Raw genomic sequence first — 22,006 nt, forward strand, 5'->3', positions numbered from 1 at the left:
ATCTGCAGAGCCAAAAAGGTAATGATCTCTGGATTGCTACCTGAGCCACGTGCAAATTGGCACAGGGTCAATAAGATCAGAGAGTTAAATGTATGGCCCAAAGAATGGTGTGGGAGAAGTGGGTTTGAATTTGTGGGACATTGGCACCAGTATTGGGGAAGGAGGGAGCTGTTCAGATGGGACGGGCTCCAACTGAACCATGCTGGGACTAGGGTCCTGGCGAATCACATAACTAGGGCCATGGAAAGGGCTTTAAAACTAAAAAGTAGTGGGGTGGGTTCAACAGATTGGAAAAGTATGGATAAAGTAAAAGGGAAGGAGAGTGCAGGAGAGGTTAATGAAGTCTCCAGAATAAAACATAAGACAGAAAGTTTAGAAAGGCATAAGAATTTAACTTCAGGTAACATGGAGACAAATTTTAAAAAGAGGATGTTAATATAGGACTGAAGGTGTGATATTGGAATGCACGCAGTATATGAAACAAGGTAGATGAGCTTATAGTGCAGTTAGAAATTGGCATGTACAACGTTGTGGGCATCACAGAGTCGTGGCTGAAGGAAGATCACAGCTGGGAGCTAAACATTCAACCATACAGATCATATCGAAAAGACACAGGTGGGCAAAGGGGGTGGGGTGGCTCTGTTGGTAAAAAATGAAATCAAATCCTTAGCAAAAAGCAAAATAAGATCAGAAGATGTAGAATCCTTGTGGGTAGAGTTAAGAAACTGCAAGGGTCAAAAGACCCTGATAGGAGTTATATACCGGCCTCGAATAGTAGCCAGGATGTGGGGTCCAAATTACAACAGCAGATAGAAAAGACATGTAAGAAGGGCAATGTTACGATAGTCATGGGGGACTTCAATATGCAGATAGACTGGGAAAATTAAATTGGCACTGGATACCAAGAGAACAAATTTGTAGAATGCCTATGAGATAGCTTTTTCGAGCAGCTTGTGGTCGAGTCCACTAGGGAAAAACAATTCTGGATTTGGTGTTGTGCAATGAACCAGATTTGATTAGGGAGCTTAAGGTAAAGGAACCCTGAGGAGGCAGGAACCATAATATGATAGAATTCACCTTGCAGTTTGAGATGGAGAAGCTAAAATCAGATGTATCAGTATTACAGTTGAGTAAAGGTAACTACAGAGGCATGAGAGAGAGGAGCTGGCCAAAGTTGATTGGAAGCAGGGATGACGGTAGAACAGCAATGGCAGGAGTTTCTGGGAGTAATTTGGAAGACACAGGATCATTTCATCTGAAAGAAGAAGAAGCATTCTAAAGGGATATTGAAGCAACCGTGGTTGACAAGGGAAGTCAAAGATAGCATAAAAGCAAAAGAGAGGGCATACAATATTGCAAAAATTAGTGGGAAGCTAGAGGATTGGGAAGCTTTTCAAAACCAACCCAAGGCAACTAAAAAAGCAATAAGAGGAGAAGAGATGAAATATGAAAGTAAGCTAGCCAATAATATAAAAGAGGATACCAAAAGTTTTTTCAGATATATAAAGAGTTACAGGGAGGAAAGAGTGGACATCAGATTGCTGGAAAATGATGCTAGAGAAGTAGTAATCGGTGACAAAAAATGGCAGATGAACTGGTTAATTTTTTTTTCAGTCTTCACTGTGGAAGACAACAGCAACGTGCCAGAAATTCGAGAGAGTCGGGGGGGTGGGGTGGGTGCAGAAGTGAGTGTAGTCGCTATTACTAAGGAGGAGGTCCTTGGGAAGCTGAAAGGTCTGAAGGCAGATAAGTCACCTGGACTGGATGGACTACACCCCAGGGTTCTGTAAGAGGTAGCTGAAGAGATTGTGGAGGCATTAGTAGTGATCTTTCAAGAGTCACTGGAGTCAGGAATGGTTCCAGAGGACTGGAAAATCGCAAATGTCACTCCACTCTTTAAGCAGTGAGGGAGGCAAAAGACAGGAGATTCTAGGCCAGTTAGTCTGACTTCAGTGGTTGGTAAGATGTTAGAGTCCATTTTTAAGCATGAGGTTTCGGGGACACTTGGAAGCACGTGATAAAATAGGCCAAAGTCAGCAGAGTTTCCTTAAGGGGAGATCTAGACTGACAAATCTGTTGGAATTCTTTGAGGAAGTAACAGGCAGGATAGACAAAGGAGAGTCAGTGGATGTTGTTTATTTGGATTTTCAGAAGGCCTTTGACAAGGTGCCGCACATGAGGCTGCAAAACAAGATAGGAGCCCATGGTATTACAGGAAAGGTACTAGCTTGGATAGAAGATTGGCTGACTGGCAGAAGGCAGAGAGTGGGAATAAAGGGGGCGTTATCTGGTTGGCTGCCAGTGACTCATGGTGTTCCGCAGGGGATGGTGTTGGGTCCACTACTTTTCACTTTATATGGTAATGATCTGGATGATGGAATGAATGGCTTTGTGGCCAAGTTTGCGGATGATACAAAGATAGGTGGAGGGGCAGGTAGTGTTGAGGAAGCAAGGAGTCTGCAGAAGGACTTGGACAGGTTGGGAGAATGGGCAAAGAAGTGGCAGCTGGAATACAGTGTAGGGAAGTTTATGGTCATGCTCTATGGCAGAAGGAATAAAGGTGTAGATTATTTTCTAAACTGGGCGAGTATTCAGAAATCAGAGGTGCAAAGGGACTTGGGAGTCCTAGTGCAGGATTCCCTAAAGGTTAACTTGCAGGTTGAGTCAGTAGTAAGGAAGGCAAATGCAATGTTAGCATTCATTTCGAGAGGACTAGAATATAAAGGCAAGGATGCAATGCTGAGGCTTTATAAGGAGTTGGTCATACCACATTTAGAGTATCGTGAGCAGTTTTGGGCCCCATATCTAAGGAAGGATGTGCTGGCATTGGAGAGGGTCCAGAGGAGGTTTACAAGAATGATCCCAGGGATGAAAGGGTTAACATGTGGGGACCGTTTTATGGCTCCGGGCCTGGACTTGCTGGAGTTTAGAAGGATGAGGTGGGATCTCATTGAAACGTACTGAATATTGAAAGGCCTGGATAGAGTGGACGTGGAGAGGATGTTTCCAGTAGTGGGAGAATCTAGTACCAGTGGGCACAGCCTCAGAATAAAAGGATGTCCCTTTAGAACAGAGATGAGGAGGAATTTCTTCAGCCAGAGGGTGGTGAATCTGTGGAATTCATTGCCACCAACGGCTGTGGAGGCCAAGTCATTGGGTATATTTAAAGTGGAGGTTGATAGGTTCTTCATTAATAAGGATACGGGGAGAAGTCAGAAGAATGGGGTTGAGAGGGAAAAATAAATCAGCCATGATCAAATGGCAGAGCAGACTCAATGGGCCGAATGGCCTAATTCTGCTCCTGTATCCTATGGTTTTAGGGTCTTATAGAGCCATTTCATTCTCCTTGACGAATGGTGGAGCTTCCTGTCATCCTACCTGTTTATCATTTAGGTATTTGTGTTAATATTTTAGCATTAACATAGAAAGTCCATGCTTTTTGTAATCATCTGTCATCAGTGTTGTATTTCTGATTTTATTTATGTCTTATATTCATTCTATGTCTAATAATACCTTTGCATTTGGATTTAATTTGATTGAATCATCTGGGCACCAGCAATGTTAAAAAGAATAAAAAAAGTTTTCACATTTTGATAAATTTAGATTAATCAGCAGGAGATTTGCTAAGCTTGTTTTAATGAATAATCACACTTAATAAATTTCTATTTCCAACCCACTTAAACATGTACCTCTGCTGGAAACACCTGTTTCAATTAATTAAAATAAGAGATTATACAGATGATTTTAATTGATATTGAAGAAAAGTTACATAGTGTGCCTTGCTCTTACTTTAGCATATGGCATATGTTATACATTCTGCTTGAATTTGTGTCTTTAATAACACATTACACAAAGATGATGCCCAAAGTAGAAAATGCTGCTAATTGAGTGAGATTTATTTTTAAAAATCTGTAAATGCCAGGAAATGACATTAGTTGTGAATCAGACAAATAAGCATCAACGGGTCATTGCTTTCAGTATGTCATTCACCAGACACAACTGAACATTTCCAACACCGCACCCCACCCCTATTCCCTCTTTTAGTCTGAGTCACTAGGTAAACTTTATTGTAGAAGAATCTTGGTGGAAACTCACTATCTCTGAAGGTAGCCATCTCCAATGTATGAATTTAACTCTTAGTAGGAAGGAAACCATAGGAGGATTTGGACCCATCATTATTGTCATAAAGGCGAGCTAATAGGTTAGACATGGCACAGCTATTTCTGCTGGTTGAGGATTCCAGGACTTTAGGAAATAGCCCAAAATTTAGAGTCAGATCATTTGGTCATGAAATTACGAATCTCTTTTACTAACAAAGGGCAGTGAAGTTTTGAACAATCATCTGCCAATGGCAACTGATGCCAGGACAATAACTAATTTGACAGATTTGTGTTAACCAAAGTTATTAAGAGATGCAGGGCAAAGGCAAGGGAATAGATTGAGGTCACTGATCAGCTGTGATCTCATTAAATGCTGGAATTGGCCTGAGGGACTAATTGGTCCACTTCTGTTCCTCTGATCTCAGGAGGGTGATTGGATGAGGAATGAAGAGGAAAAGAAGCTTTTCAAATGGGTATCATGAATGATATGTCAGATAGGTAGGTGAAGAAAACCTCCAGAACACCTCTGGCAGGGCTAGCAACTTGGATGAACATTTCCTTGGAAGATTAAGTGCAACTTTGTTACAGTAGTGAGTGTATGCCATAATGCCAATTGTTAACTGGCATTACTGCCTTCTCTCACCATTATAATGAAGTATGTTTCTATGCACAAATGTTGAGAGAATGATAAGCTCATCACTTTCTGACTTAGCAGAGAATCTAATATCATGAAATTAAGGCTGACATTTATGTAAAGCATATTTATCAAAATTGTGAGAAAAATTTTCAATTATCTTTGATAGGAGGGACACCCATTTCTTATAAATTGCATCTATTTGTTTATGGAGTTTACAGGAGTTGTCCAGATACCTAGAGCTCTTGACCTTTTGCAAATTTCTTTTGGTTAGTCTTAATGACCTTTATAAATAACTGCCAGAAGTTATAGATGATGTGCCTGCTCACACGTACAATTGGGAATGTTTCAAGCAAGAAGTGATTTCGTGGTAACGCGTTTATGTGAAACATGACCCACCAGTTCTTCACTTTGGGCTTGATTTAAATGAGGGCTCAAAGCAGAATGTAAAGTTGGGATCAAGAGTCCTCCTGAGCTTTTCTAATGCGGCACTTGTTTATTGGAGCAGTTGAAATTGTTCTGTAAAACCAAAACGCTGCAGCTACAGTGAGTTATCACACTGTCCAGGAAAGTTGTGGTTCCTGCGATATCCAGTAGGTTCTCAGAAGGGAAGCCTTTGATATTTGTGCAGAATTCGATAGGAGTTTTTGACACTGAAGTTGTTTCTTATGACATGACTGGTAAGATACTGATGGAGACATGTGCTTCCTGCAGAAGGTACAAACCTCAGTGCCACCACACGGGGTATTCACCTCAGCTGCCTGCGTGACAGTACGGAAGGGGTTCCCCCCGAATGCGCGCTGAGCCTTGTTCCATGTCTCATTTCGTCAAATACCTGGCGGGTATCATCAAAAGTGAGATTCACTTTGCTGATAATAATATTCTCCATGGAGTGCTTCAGGATTTATCTGAAAGAGAAGCAATTAAATCATTACAGGCAGAAAAGTACACTGCAGACAGATGGTGCGTCATCTCCATGACAGAGATCTGCACGACTCGCCAGACAAGATGTGAAAAGGCTAATGGAAGTGTGGGACTAAATGCTCAGACTCGCTTTTCAATTTATTTAACTTTTAAATTATTGAAGGGTTCAGAAAACAAACCAGTCACCATTAGCTGCACTGCAACTCAACGATAAATACGTTCTGCACTGACAGTTCAAACGGCGGCAACAGAAGCCAAAATTAAGACCATTGGTGTCATACGAGGATATGGCTTCGTCCATAAATTACTGTCAATAATCCCACAGGGGCTGATATTTAACAGAGAGCTTCATGCCCCTGTCAGAAACATCACCTTAACGTTTGAGATTAGGCTGCAGCCCACATGGAGTTTCAATAATTCAATATATCCCCCTTTGAGAAATCTCTCCCAGACTTCAGCAAACACTTGTTTCTGTTGAATACAAAATAAATGCGGAAGCGAGTTCTATGTGGAAGAAAACACGTTCTAAATTATAGAAAAGTTGTGACAACTCGTTGGTAACTAACCGTGTTCTGGGTAAGGGGGAAGTCCGGATACTCCGTTACAGATGGCTTTCAGAACCGCGGAACACAGGCAGGAAGAGTTGGGTTTTTATCTCCCTTTTTTATGTGATGCTGATTGAGGTAAAGAAGTAGCGAAGCAACAAGGTTTAGGAATTCCAGACCCGAGGGCTTGGCAGCTGAAGACACAGCCCCAACAGCCGAGCAATTGAAATCCACAGTGAGCAAGGGGCCAGAACTGAGAGGAGCAGGGAGATCTGATGGAGTTGTAGGGAAGCTTTTAACATCGAAGAGGAGGCTAAAGAGGACTTGAAACCGAGCATAAAAACTTTGAAGTGTTGCTGCCAGATTTGGAACTAGTGTAGTTCAGTAAGGAGGGGGTGATGGATGAAAGGGAGGAGGCGCTATGTTTTACGACCAGACAACTGAATGTTGGATAGCCTCATTATCTATGGAGAATGGAAGAGGAAATTGAACGAGGCAAGCATTGGGATTGTCCACAAACAAGGTAAGAAAGGCATGTGTAAGAGCTTCTACAGCATGTAAAACGAGGCAGGAACAGTGGTAGGTGGCTGGAAGCACCGCTCAGGATTAAGTATAATCAACATTGCAAACTGTTCATTTTACCCTCAAAGAGGGGAAGGTCGGGTAAGTGGCTTGGGAAGTGCCATCAATCAGTCCTGGACTGGATTCTGCTGAATTTTACCAGCAGTTCTTCATTTCTCAGGCTAAGTGCCAGTTGTTTTCAGACACCTGCATGCAGACGCAATTTCTGAACTTGTGGCTGAGTTGCGCCAGCAATTTCCTGGCTGAGGTTCCCCGTGGAGTTCAGTGGCTGAGCAGGAACTGCTTAAGTAAAATACTTAAGGTTCTGAAAATTCTGAAATAAAATCAGATAAGGTCATTGACCTGAAACATTTGCAGTTTCTCACTCCGCGGGTGCTGAACTGATTTGCTGACCTTTTTTAATAAGTTAAATGATACATTCTAAAAATAAAGTTATTTCTATATTGCTTGAAGGTTTTAATTGTTCAAAAGCTGTGGTGTGGTTTATTGTTTATATTTTAAAACATTATGAGCTTTTAAAAAATATATATACTTTTGTGTTTCTGAATGTCATAGCCATTCGCAGTTCTTGAAAAACTTTGAAAACTGGGGCCAGGGCCTTGTCATCTTTCAAAGATCTCTACATTGTGGACGGGCTTGTTCTGACTCATCCATGTCACTCCATCATATAAGGCCCTCCTGAGGCTTAAGGCCTCAGTCCTCTGCTCCAGCAGGTGAAATAGGATCAGAAGATGAAGCATCCTTTGGGTAGAGTTAAGAAACTGCAAGGATAAAAAGACACTGATGGGAGTTATATACAGGCCTCTGAATAGTATCCAGGATGTGGGGTACAAATTACAACAGGAGATACAACAATAGAAAAGGCATGTAAAAAAGGCAATGTTATGGTGGTCATGGGGCACTTCAATATGCATGTAGACTAGGAAAATCAGGTTATCACTAGATCCCAAGAGAAGGAATTTGTGGAATGCCTATGAGATAGCTTCTTAGAGCAGCTTGTGGTTGAGCCACTTGGGAAAGGGCAAATCTGGATTTGGTGTTGTGCAATGAACCAGATTTGATAAGGGAGCTTAAGGTGAAGGAATCCTTAGGGGGCAGTGATCGTAATATGATAGAATTCACCCTGCAGTTTGAGAGGGAGAAGCTAAAATCAGATGGATCAGTATTGCAGTTGAGTAAAGGTAACTACAGAGGCATGAGAGAGAGGAGCTGGCCAAAGTTGATTGGAAGGGATATTGGTAGAGCAGCAATGTCAGGAGTTTCTGGGAGTAATTCGGAAGACACAGGATCATTTCATCCCAAAGAAGAAGCAGCATTCTAAAGGGATGATGAGGCAACTATCGCTGACAAGGGAAGTCAAAGACAGCATAAAAGTAAAAGAGAGGGTATACAATATTGCAAAAATTCATGGGAAGCTAGAGGATTGGGAAGCCTTTAAAAACCAACAGAAGGCGACTAAAAAAGCAATAACGGGAGAAAAGATGAAATATGAAGGTAAGCTTACCAATAGTATAAAAGAGGATACCAAAAGTTTTTTTCAGATATATAAAGAGTTACAGGGAGGCAAGAGTGGACATCGGATCACTGGAAAATAACACTAGATAAGTAGTAATGGGTGACAAAGAAATGGTGGACAAACTGAATAAGTATTTTGTGTCAGTCTTCACTGTGGAAGTCACCAGCAACATGCCAGAACTTCAAAAGAGTCAGGGGGCAGAAGTGAGTATAGTCGCTATTAATAAGGAGAAGGTGCTGGGAAGCTGAAAGGTGGATAAGTCACCTAGACTGAATGGACAACACCCCAGGTTCTCAAGAGGTAGCTGAGGAGATTGTGGAGGCATTAGTAGTGATCTTTCAAGAATCACTAGAGTCAGGAATGGTTCCAGAGGACTGGAAAATCGTAAATGTCACTCCACTCTTTAAGAAGGGAGGGAGGCAAAAGACAGGAAATTTTAGACCGGTTAGCCTGGTTTCAGTGGTTGGTAAGATGTTAGGGTCCATTATTAAGGACAAGGTTTCAGGGTACTTGGAAGCACTTGATAAAATAGGCTGAAGTCAGCATGGTTTCCTTAAAGGGAGATCTTGCCTGACAAATCTGTTGGAATTCTTTGAGGAAGTAACAGGCAGGATAGACAAAGGAGAGTCAGTGGATGTTGTTTCCTTGGATCTTTAGATGGCATTTGACAAGGTGCTGCACACGAGGCTACTAAACAAGATAGGAGCCCATGGTATTACAGGAAAGGTACTAGCATGGATAGAAGATTGGCTGACTGGCAGAAGGCAGAGAGTGGGAATAAAGGGGGCCTTTTCTGTTTGGCTGCTGGTGACTAGCGACGTTCCGCAGGGTTCGGTGTTGGGTCCACTACCTTTCACAATATATGGTAATGATCAGGATGATGGAATTAACGGCTTTGTGGCCAAGTTTGCAGATGATACAAAGATAGGTGGAAGGGCAGGTAGTGTTGAGGAAGCAGGGAGTCTGCAGGACCTGGACAGGTTGGGAGAATGGGCAAAGAAGTGGCAGCTGGAATACAGTGTAGAGAAGTGTACGGTGACGCACTTTGGTAGAAGGAATAAAGGCATACACTATTTTCTAAACTGGGAGAGAATTCAGGAATCAGAGGTGCAAAGGGACTTGGGAGTCCTAGTGCAGGATTCCCTAAAGGTTAACTTGCAGGTTGAGTCGGTTGTAAGGAAGGCAAATGCAATATGAGCATTTATTTTGAGAGGACGAGTATATAAAAGCAAGGATGAAATGCTGAGGCTTTATAAGGAGTTGGTCAGTCCACATTTGGAGTATTGTGTGCAGTTTTGGTCCCCATATCTAAGGAAGGATGTGCTGTCATTGGAGAGGGTCCAGAGGAGGCTTACGTGAATGATCCCAGGGATGAAAGACTTAACATATAAGGAGTGTTTGTTGGCTCTGGGCCTGTACTTGTTGGAGTTTAGAAGGATGGCGGGGTGGGGTGCGATCTCATTGAAACGTACTGAATATTGAAAGGCCTGGATAGAGTGAAGATGGAGAGGATATTTCCAGTAGTGGGAGAGTCTAGGACGAGAAGAGACAGCCTCAGAATGAAAGGACGTCCCTTTAGAACAGAGAGGAGAAGGAATTTCTTCAACCAGAGGGTGGTGAATTTGTGGAATTCATTGCCACTGATGGCTGTGGAGGCCAAGTCATTGGCTATATTTAAAGCAGAGATTGATACCTTCTTGATTATTAAGGGTGTCAAAGGTTACGGGCAGAAAACAGGAGAATGGAGTTGTGAGAGAATAATAAGTCAGCAATGATCAAATGGCAGAGCAGACTCGATGGACCGAATGGCCTAATTCTGCTCCTATGTCATATGGAAAGGCTAGAGAGAGGGAGAGATATGTAATGGAACATTTGACCATAGCTTCTATGGTAACCTTTATCTAGACAGTGATGGTTTGTACGTTCTGCAGAGATTTGTAGGAAGCAGGTACTGGATTTATGAAGAAATCTTCAGTTGGGTAATAGTCTCCTCAGGTGGTCCCTTGGAGTTGAGGAAGATTAGTTTCCATTTCAGTTTGGTGGGTTCTAAAATGACTGGAGACCAAAATAGGATCTGCATAATGGAGTGGGTGAATGAGTAGTTTACGAGGTGATGTCTTCCTTCTACTATTTACGCTGGGCTTCTGTATATCCCTGACGCACAAACTTGAGGTTCTCAGTGCCATCCCTAAAGATCATTTTCCATTTTGAGTGGAAATGTACCAATTGGGACATTTAGCTTTTCAAGAAAACCTTGAGCACATCCTTGAAGATTTTTTTTCTGTTCACCTGATGATCTCTTGCTGTGACAGAGCTTGGAATAGGGTACCTGTTTCAGGAGCCTAGTGTTGAGCAATCAACAACATTAAATGCAAACTGAGCCACTTATCCTGCCAGTCCATTTGTAGGATTTTACAGAGGCAGCATTGGTTTTTATCTCCCCAGTGCTTAGAGGTCCCTGCAATAAATAATGAGTTTCAGAATCATATGATCATGGGGGTGGGTTATGATTGCTGCCTGGTAGAACATGATCTTTGCCTGGCTTGATCTTCAAACACTCTTGCCCTCTGATGTCCAAAGACTGTAATACCTAACAGGATGGTAAACTTCAACGTTGTTAATCTGCCTCTGCCGAGTTGGCTCCCAAGGCATGGGAAGTGATTCAGGTTTTCTAGGGAATCATTTTGGAGCTTTGTCCTCAGGCAGCGTTGCACAGCCAGGCAGGTTGGTAGAGCAGCTTTGCTTTGTGGATGTTGAATGCAAGGCTCATCCTTTTATTTGCTTCATTGAGTGAGCCAATAGTGACTTGAAGCTCAGCCTCCAAATGCACATGTTCATCAACATCACCTGCAACTTGGAGAGGTTGGGGTGACTGGTTTGGCAGTGGAAGCCACATAGGTTGAACAGCTTCTCATTAATTCCACTCCAGAGAGTAGTTTGTTCAAGGCAATCTTGCTGTAATACTACACCTCGTGTTTTCTTATTTACTGTCAATGTGCTGGACATTATAGAATTTGCTAAGAAAAATGTGTCTGGAATCATATAGTATGCATTTTAGGACATTGGGATTCAGTTTTAAAATGGGTTAAGTTGCACAAATCAGTATGTTGGCACATACATAATGTAAGTGGTTGCTTTACCCTATAGTCATTGATTACATTCCTCTTTCTAGTTTCAGGAAGAACAATATTATTTACAATTTTAGCAACCTATCTGACCTTGCTATCAGCTTTCAATTCCTTATCCTCCAGCTCGAGATGGCCTTCATCCACCCCTGTAATTTCACCATTGTTGAAAGCTGCCTCACCATCCCCTTAAGTAGCACATTCCAGATTTCAACCAGCTTCTAGGTTTAAAAAAAATTGTTCCTCAAATTTCTTCTACATCTCTTAGCACTCTTCTTCACCCCATGCCCTCTGGTAATAGACATCTCTGTTAGGGAGCAAAGTTTCTCACTATCTACCTTATCATTCTCCCTCAATTCTGAATACCTCAACCAGGTACTTCCTCAGCTTTTTCTACTCCAAGGAAAACAAACCCAGCCCACCTAGTCAATCATCATTGCTGAAACACTCAATCTTTGCACCTCTCCAATGCAATCACACCCTTCCTTTAGTGTTGCAAACAGAACTGCACATAGTACACCAGCTGTGGCTTAATTAACACTTAATTTAGTTGTAACATAACCTTCCTTCTCTTATATTCCATATCCTAGTTAGTAAAAGATAGGTATCCCATATGCCTTCTTCACCACCTTGCCTATCTGTGTTGCTGCTTGCAAAGATTCTTGGACATACACACCAAGGTCCCTCCGTTTCTCACTACTTCCTGGGATCCTGCCATTCATTGTGTATATGCTAGTCTTGCATCCTCCCAAAATGCATCACCTCACCTTTTCCAGGATTAAATCCAGTCTTTCATTCTTCTGCCCACCTTAACATGTCATCAATGTCATTTTGTAGCCAAAGACCAACCTCCTCACACTGCCACCACTTTTCAGGTCATCCATGAACTTACTGATCATACATCCTGCATCATATCCAGATCATTAATTAGGTACCAGCACTGATCCCCATGGTCACAGGCTTCCAATTGTAAAAGCAACCCCTCAATCATCACCTTCTGCTTCCAATCACCAAGCTAATTTCTGATCTACTTTTCCCAAATTGCCTGGATCCTTTAGGGTCCACGTGGAATCTTTTCAAAGGCCTTAACAACATTCACATAGACTAACCAACGACAATAACCTCATTGATCCTCTGTTACCTCTGTGAAAAATACAATCAAAGGCACAGTGGCTTCTCAAACAGTTAAAAGGGATTCAGTAAAAGACATTACATAATAATACTGTAATTGACCTCCAGCAGCTCAGCTACATAATGAAATTCTGTAGTTGCCAAAAGAATAGTGCTAATGAAGCAGGGAAAGCAAACACAGACACAATTACTTAATATTTAAAATGGAACTTTAATTGGGTACTTTTTTTTAAAAATACTGGCCTATGGTTAAGAAATTAACATAAAAATTTTAAAACTTCATGCAGAGCATGGAAAATACAAGAGCTCCAAGCTCTGTATCTTTCAAATCTCTTTTCACGAGGTAGAATCTTGACAATATATTTCTGCTGCCTACATATTGTTAAAATATACATCATTTTAAACAGCAAACAGATTACAATTTAAGTATTCTATAAACAAACTTTTCAATGATTTTACTGCAATTATATTAAAATAGTTTTATTGTATTGATAACACAAGGTTTTGCTCCAGTTGATTTGCAAAATATTTCTTTTAAACACTTAAAAATCAAAATTTTTACTTTGCATACTCTGCCCCCACCCCATCTCTCAATTAACCATACCAAAAATCAATTTAGCTGTTTTTTTTAATCTTCCCAAATTTCCTCATCACTTTATCCATTAGTTATTCATACAAGCTAAAGCAATTCCCCCCCCCACCCCCCCCAAATATGGACAACTTTAAAAAAACTGTCCAAAAAGCTTTCATATTTTGAACTATACAGTTCAGAAAGGACAGATTAAAGAAATTAATTTTGAATTATATTGCCATTACCTGAATGGTACGTTTACTAAAACAATGAAATGCCACTACATTAGAACATCTGGAAAGAACAGGGCAAGTACAATACTTTTATTTACGATACCAAATATATATATATTTATACATACACTATCAAAGTGAAAAAAGTAAATTTATAAAACAGGTCTTTGAACCAAAAAATAAATCAGTTGACTTTGCATGCAGGTGTCATATTTCACACCTTACATTAAAAATTTGTAACTGTACATTTACACACATCTTAAGTGATTTTTATAAGTGCACAATTCAAAACAGGTCTGAGTTGAATAATCAGCTTATTTCTTTAAAAAGTAACTTATGTAAATAAAATCTAATATCAGAAATCTGTTCAATAGTTTAAATTGTGTTTTATTCTGATGCATTCCTAAAAATAAATGGAAGGTTTAAACTCTCAATATTTCTTTCCATCTAATTTGGAACCATGGTTTATGTTCAGATTTAATGTTAACTATTCTAAGCACCATCCTTCCTTCCATTCCAATGCCTCTGATCGTTGTGTTTTACTGATGTAGCCTGAGGGTTGGAGTCATCTGGACAATGTACTTATGCACACTTAAACTACATTTAAGTTGATCTCAGTTCTACCGGCACAAGGTGGAGCACACTGACACGAAATGCTCCCTTAAGCAGCTTGGCTAGAACTGGGGATAATATGCAATGTGAGTACAGGGAAGTGCAGGTGACAGCAAATACTGGAACTCAAAGGTTTTCATGTCTTAAGACTGCAAAACCAAGTCTCTCCATCACTACTGCTATTGGATGCTGTTTAAGGCTGTGGAAGAGGTGCAAAATTTTCTTCTACATGTTCCTTGCTATAATGCACCTTGTAAATGGTTCATTTGGTGTAAACACTAGCATTGGAGGGTTATAATATTCCTAGGCTTAAGTTTTTATTTAGAATCTTGCAGGGTGCTTTACAAGAACCCAAAGTCTTGCCTTATTTGCAGCCAATCAGCTGCCAGGCTTCACTTGTCAGCTCATGTTAGTCAAATTGCCATTTATGACAGCGCAGCAAAATGGAGAATTGGTCATTAACTGGAATCTTATAGTTCAGCAATACTGATTTATCAGCTCCCAATACTTGATGCAGACATGAAAAGTCATTTCCAAAGTATTGCTGTTGCAATGCAGCGATTACTGGCCCTTTACAAATTATTAAAGGTTCCCTAGTTTCTAGCCCAAGAAGGTTAGTCTTCAGCTTCCTTGCTTTTTCAGCCACAATATTTTCCATTTTCAGCGGAGTAGTGATGCTTTAGTACTGAACATATTCAGACTGAAGTGACTGCAAAAGAAAAAACCTCAGCTAAGAATATTTACATTTTTTTAATGTTACAGGAACACTTAAAAGCATTTAATAGCGCTCCAACAAAATTAATGCACTGTACAAACCAAAAGAAAAACACAAGTCAGAAAGTTCAAAATATTGACCCCAGAGTTGTTAACACTCAGCCAGGTTGAATGATAGGGGTGCTGCAAATCAGCATCAATGTTCCAAGTTGAATTACTGGGATGAGAAGTAGGGGAAAGACTTGAAGAGTTCCTCATCCTGGCCCCTTCAACGTTCTCTTCTGGAGATCTACAACAGATGCTGGATATAGATCATAAGCTAAAAATTAGGAGTGGTACTGTTGATCCTTCGCTTAAATTTGAAGATATTTGAAATCCTTTATTCAATATTTTCACATGATGTAGATCCCCTTTCAATAACTTTCCAACTTGGAGGAACGGACTTGACGACATAATATTGCTCTGTTTCTACTGAGAAATTTTATCCCAGTTTTTTTTTGTTGTTTGTTTTTCTTTTGAAAAGTATTTTTTTGTTTTGTTTATATTGTTTATAATTTTTTTTATTGATTTGGGTTTTTTTTTTAATTTATATAATAAATCTTTTTCTTTCCTTTCTTTTATATTATATTCATTTACTAAGAGATTGTTGGATCTACTGATTTTTAAAAATATTTTATTGTTCTTTGATTATATATGCTATGATTGTTATCCTGACCTCTTTGTATTACATGTATAAATATTGATGCTATATATCACTGTATTAATTTGAAAACTAATAAAAAGATTGAAAAAGAAAAGATCATAAGCTATTAAAACTCAACATCCAGCCTCACAGGAGTTGTTTGGGTATTAGGTGGTTGAGCAGGATGGGAGGCTACTTAATCATATCTTAGAAAGGAATCAACACTACTTAATTTTCTTTCCCTTTTGTTTTAGAAGGATGGGTTAAGATAGGCTATTAAGAGAAACCAATTAATTTAGCTGCTTTTATGTTCTTAAAACAGGAGGGGATAAACAAAGTAATTATTGGCCAGCTATTTTAATTTTGGTGGTTAGAAAACTATGCTAACAGATAGTAATAAACCTTCATTTAGAGATAGATTGATTATGCATTTAACGGAAGTCTCATTTGACTAAATTTAATTGAATTTTTTGACTAGGAAACAAGAATGGTTTAATATAATCTACATGGATTTTAGCAAAGTTTTTTTAAAATAAATTCCCAGAAGGTAATCCAATCAAAAAATCAATACTTTCCTTTGTTAGCCGAGGCATAGATTATATGAGCAAAAGCATTATGCTGGAACTGTATGTGATGTTACTTAGAAAACAGCTTAAGTACAGTGATTCTGGTCACTATGTAACAGAAAAGATGATTGTTTTGAAGAGGACACAAAGAAAGTTTAGGAGGATATTATGAGGACTGGAAAATTGTAGCTACAAGATTTCATAGATTAGGGTTGTTTTCTTTGAAAGGGAGTTGGAAGGGGTACAAAATGTTTTGAGGGACCCCAGGAAGGAACATATTGTTTTAGCAGAAGGGTCTAAATCTAGGCTTCTTGGGTCTTTATTTAGTACTTGGTAGATGGATTAAGAAGGGGGGGGGGGGGGGGAATGAAGGAAAACATTCTCACTTATTACATTTAAAGTGCACTTTAGGAGCCATGACTTGCAGGATCTGGATCTAGTGCTAAAAGGTGGCATTAGGTTGTGTAGCTCTTTTTTGACTGGTGTGTTGGGCCAAAAGGCCGCTCATACATCGCAAATTATTAAACTTTAATAAATAAGTAGAGCATAATTGCATTTAAGTTTCTGAATTGTCCATAAAAATAGAAACAGTAAACTTCAGATAAAATTTGAGAATGTAGAGACTTTTCCTACAGCTCATAAGTTCATTATGTCATGCTTACTAATGGCCAAATTAACTTCTTAAATAGGAATAGTTTTGCTTGCCCTTCCTCATTCAATTCATGTAGTGCATCCTCCAAACAAAAAAGATAAAAGATCCTTAAAAAAAGTCATTTAGAGTCATATGGCACTGAAATAAGCCCTTCGGCCCAACTTATCCATGCCGACCAAGTTGCTTACCTGAGCTAGTCTATTTGCCTGATACCCTTCAAAACTTTTCTATCAATACACCTGTCCAAATGTCTTAAAACATTATAATAGTTCCTGCCTCTATCACTTCGTCTGGCAGCTCATTCCACCCTATGTGAAAAGCCTGCCCTTCGAGTCCCTTAAATCTTTCCTGTCTCACCTTAAATCTATGCCCTTTATTTTTAGACTCTCCTACCCTGGGAAACTTGACAATGACCATCTCATCCATGTCCCTCATGATTTTATGTACCTCTACAAGGTCACCCAACAGGCTCCAGGGATAAAGCCTATCCAGTCTCTCCTTATAATTCAAGTTCTCCAGTTCCAGTATCATCCTTGTGAATCTTTTCTGCACCCTTTCCAGCTTAACTGGTCTGCACTGGCTTATTTCTTTTTTGCAAGTAACAGTGTACAGAATTAAATATGGTTTCTGCTTTGGTCCCTGCCAGGCAGATGCTGGAAATCTGAAATCAAAATGGAAAATGCTGGAACTACTCAGCAGGTCAGGCAGCATTGGCAGAGAGAGAGAGGGGGAGAGAGAAAGAAACAGTTTCAAGAGTTAACTGATGGATGGAAATTGTGGTGTTGTGCGAGACAAGATGCCCACCGCCCCCGGGAGATAAAAACCTAATGTTCCACGGTGGGGTCATGGCCCAGAGTGTCAGTGACCATTTCTTCTGGACATCTTCCTGCACAGCCTCCAGCCTGTCTGTTTACTCCTCCTCCAATTTCCAGGAGGACTGTCCTGCTAGATCCTTTGTTATTTTTCCCACAGAACTTGTTCCTTCCTTCCTCTCCTTATCCAGTCTTTTCCTACTTACATCTATATGTCTGATGCTCTCTGCCATTTTAATGGTTTCCAGTTCCTAATCACAAATGGCTTACTTTCACCATGGATGCAAAATCCCTCTACATCTCCATCCCACACCAGGATGACCCAGTCTTGTCTTGCCTTTGTCCTTGAATGAAGACTCAGCCAGTCGCCCTCCACAACCACCCTCCACACCAGGGTAAAGTCATTATCAAATTGAATGAGTCCACTCAATTTCTTCAAATCAAAAGGTGTAGGTATGGAAAATCACAAGGGTCCAAGGCTACGTTCATGTCATTGTGGGATACGTGGAACAATGCTTGTTTCAGTTCTGCTCAGGGCCCTGTCCCTCACATCTTTCCATTAAATTGATTGGCGCCTCTCCTGCCCCAATCCAGAACGCGACCTTTCTGCCAATTTTTACTCTCATTCACTTGGTCCATCTTGACACTTTCTTTTCTTGATTACTCTAGAGATGAATACTACAAACCCACAGACTCCCACAGATACTTTGATGGTGCCAACTCCCACCCTGCTTCCCATAACATCTGCATTCAATGAAGTTCCTTCATTTCAATTCCTTCCACACCAATACTTCCAAGAGGTCTTCCTTTTCCCTTAATTGTGCCTTCTCCTCCACTAGTTGACAGGGCTGTCAGCTACATCAGTTCCATTTCCACACTTCTGGCATCACCATCTCTCCCCTCAGCCACAAAGATGGGGTGGTTCTTGTCTGTGCCTTTCAACTCACCAGCCTCCACATTAGTGATATAACTTCTACCACTTTCAATGAGTTGCCACCACCAGACACATCTTCCACATCCCTTTCAGCAACAAGAGGGATCATTCACTCCGTGACTCACTCTTCCACTTCCACCAACTCCCATTCCCAGTTTCACATCATCTTCTCACAGTATTGAGCATACAAAACTTGCCCTTCTACCTCTTCCTTCCTTACCATCCAGGGCTCTAACATACTTCCAAGGTGAAGCAGCAATTCACATGCACTTCCCCCAATTTAGTGTATTGCTTGGTGCTCACAATGTCGTTTCTTCTTCAGTTGGAAAAACCAAACACAGACTGGGTGATGATTGCGCGGAATACCTCTGTTCAGTAATGGTGACCCAGTTGCCCGTCACTATGTAATTTTCTACCTCAGTCACACCTCTTCTATTTTAGGCCTCTTACAATATCCCAACGATGCCAATGCAAGCTTGAGGAACAACATCTCATCTTCCAGCTAGGTACATTTCAGCTCCAAGGACTTGACACAAAATTCAACAAATCTCAGATTTTCCAGTTTGCATCAGAACTGGCCAGTTTTGAGAAAAGGTAAATCTGGAACGTTAACTCGGTTTGTCCTCTTAACTGATGCTGCCTGGTCTGCTGGGTATATTCAGCATTCTGTTTGGTATTGTTATTGTCACATGTTCCAAGATACAGTGAAAAGCTTTTGTTTTGCATGCCATCCAGACAGATCGTGCCACACAAACAACTTACATCAAGGTAGTAAAAAGAAAACAAGGCAGAATATAGCGTTACAGTTACGGAGAAAGTGCAGTGCAGGTAGTTTCCAATTTGTCACAACTTTCAGCCATTCTTCACACTCGAAGCCAATTCTTGGTTCAGATAGCAACAACACTTAAAAGCAAATAATATGTCCTATAAAGAAAGCATTCAGGGCAAGGTAGCATCTGAATACATTCCAGTAACAAGAAAGTTTCAAGCACAAAGTATAAAAACAAATGCCAGAGGAAGTCTTAGTACCTGCCTTAATGTTAGATAACACCAGAAAGTGTGGCCTTGAGTGAGAAAGACATTTCGTACTCTGCACAAAGAATTGGCTTAGAAAATAAGAAAACTGTAAGAACTTAACCATGACCTGACCAAAGTGGTCTCAAGTGAAAACTTCCTGCACAATGTAGCAGACCCAATGTGAAAAGTTATAGTATCTAATAGGTTAGCAATTAGCATGCAGGCAAACTGGGAATTTCAATCTTAATTGCATTTTTGATAAGTAAAGAGTAATAGACAGACATGTGGCATGTGACCTCATTACTTATTTGCACAGGGAATCCACGTGCACTTTACTTGTGTGTTTGTTGGCAAAAGCAAGATACAAAATAGCCTCTCTAAAAAAAAATGTACAATCACTTTATGGCCCTTACTTTCTTGGATATTGCTAAGATGGTGGTTACCACACATTTCAACAGATGTGTGAAAAGGGCAGTTGTCTTTGAGATCAACATAACGAAATAGAATATCCGAGCCAAACCAGAAGCAAGCAACTACTTCCAATAATGAGCACCTCCCACAGGACATGTCATGGCCAAGGACAAACTGTCTTTGTTCAATTTTCTTTCTAGCTCAGCATGAAAAATCAGGAGGGATGTTACAACTGGTATTTCAGTGCTCAGGTTTTCCAATGAAAATTGCAGAGGTGATACATCAAGTCACTGTTTCTGGAATTAATTTGTAATTTCATCCCGTTCATTCCTTGGAAGCCTTATTCTTTGTTTTTGTTACTATATGGTATTATTCATTTTTGTTTTCTTCATATTTCCTGTCTTCTTATACACATATTTGATTTATAACTTTATCCCTTTTTAGTTTGTGTATGCACTTTCTTTACAATCATTCTTTATTTTCATCTCTATATTCCATTGCTTCTCAGTTTTGCATGCAATATATCTCTCCTGAACAGTACAGATTTCCTTTCGATAGAGCTCACACTTGTTTGACTTCTGCCAATACTTAAATTTACTTTCATTCTCATTTACTTTTTCTCCCCCTATCATTTTGATCATTTTAGCTTCTCTCTCAGAATCACTTTAAACTTCATATTGTGTCCATAATTCCCATTGCTTTATCTTGTGCCTAGTTCTCTTATTTGTTCCAGTTTTGTTTTCCATTACCAAGTAGAATAGGGTGTTATGCCTTCTTGGAAATTATATATTGGATCAGAAATAAAGCTCATGTAAAGACTCCATCAGCTTCTCCTCTTTTGCTCTTCATGGTGATGGCACAATAGTTGAATTACCAGACTAATATCTCATAACCCGCACTTAAAACCCAGAAACCAGACTTCAAATCCCATCATGGCATCTGTGGAATTTAAAATCAGTTAACATTTGGAATTTGGGGGAGGGTGGGTGGAGAAAACTAGTCTTCAGACAAGGAAATTATGCCAAAGGATTCACCAAACTCACCCCACGTGGTTGACTCTTCAGGCCCTCTGAAGAAGTGACCCAACAGGCAATTCAGTTTCATCACAAACGCCAAGTTTACACAGAAAGAACAGAACTGGATGGACCATCTGGCAGTGACCTAGCACCAAATTCAAATAGAGCAAAACCATTCCTAGTCGAGTCAACCTTGCAAAGTCCCCTCCCCACCCACCCCCCCCCCCCAAACACCTGGAGATTGGTATCTAAAGCGGGAGAGCTGTCCTTCAAATTACTCAAACAAATGCTTGTTATTTTGGTGATAACTGACAGTAACTAGTTGGATAAAGGAGGAATCAGGGATTGGATCTCAGCCTTTTATGATACAAGTGAAAAGAAGAGAAATTTCTTCACTCGGAGGGTGGTGAACCCGTCGAGTTCTTTATCACAGAGGAGATTTAAGAGGAAGATAGATACATTTCAAGATGCAAGAGATATCAAGGGGTAAGGAGAGAGGGGAAATGTAGTTTTGAGTGATGCCAGAGCTACACATTCCTGACTTGTGCCTTGCGAATGGTCAGTCATGATTGCATAGAATGAGAGAGCAGACTGAAGGGATAACTGGCCTGCTCCTGCTCTTATTTTCTATGTTTTTATGAAGTCATAAGTTTGCACAACATTCAATTCAATTCACAACTTCTCAGCAAATGAAGCAACCCACAACCTGCATTGAGTAATACCTGGTCAATACTTGTGTATGGGCTAATAAGGAGCAATTACATTTGCACCACAAAATTGCCAGGCAATGACCATCTCCAACAAGAGTCTAATCACTTACCCTTGACATTCAGTGGTATACTGAATTACCATTGCAGAGTCCCTCACTCACATCATCCTAGTCACAAACTTAACTAGTCCAGCTACACAAATACTATGGCAACAGCTGCAGATCATTGGCTGGGTACTTTGTGGAAGCTGACTCAACACTTGACATTCAAAAACCATCTATTTCCACCATCTACAAGACAGTCAGGAACATGAAAAAAAACTCTTCCACTTGCTTGGATGAATGAAACTCCAGCATTGTTCAAGCAGTTCTTCACTTTCCAGGACAAAACAGCTTACTTGATTAGCACCAATTCATCCACCAAAACATTAATTTCCTCCACCACATGCACACTGTGGCTGCAATGTGTGCTCTTTTCAATATGCCCAGACTGCTCTGACAGTACCTCCTAAACCTGCAA

The 22,006-nt window shown here is 40.3% G+C and overlaps 1 protein-coding gene across 1 annotated transcript in view; it reads right to left on the minus strand.

The window, feature by feature from the left end:
- Positions 1-12,748: 12,748 nt before the first annotated feature.
- Positions 12,749-22,006, minus strand: part of cdc14ab (cell division cycle 14Ab) — an 84,874-nt gene continuing 75,616 nt past the window's right edge. Inside the window, 1 exon segment of the mRNA XM_052012418.1 lies at positions 12,749-14,682. Coding sequence (XP_051868378.1) covers positions 14,653-14,682 — 30 coding nt within the window. The 3' untranslated portion in view covers positions 12,749-14,652.

The sequence above is a fragment of the Pristis pectinata genome, chromosome 3 (assembly GCF_009764475.1).
Source record: "Pristis pectinata isolate sPriPec2 chromosome 3, sPriPec2.1.pri, whole genome shotgun sequence".
NCBI classification, from domain to species: Eukaryota; Metazoa; Chordata; class Chondrichthyes; order Rhinopristiformes; family Pristidae; genus Pristis; species Pristis pectinata.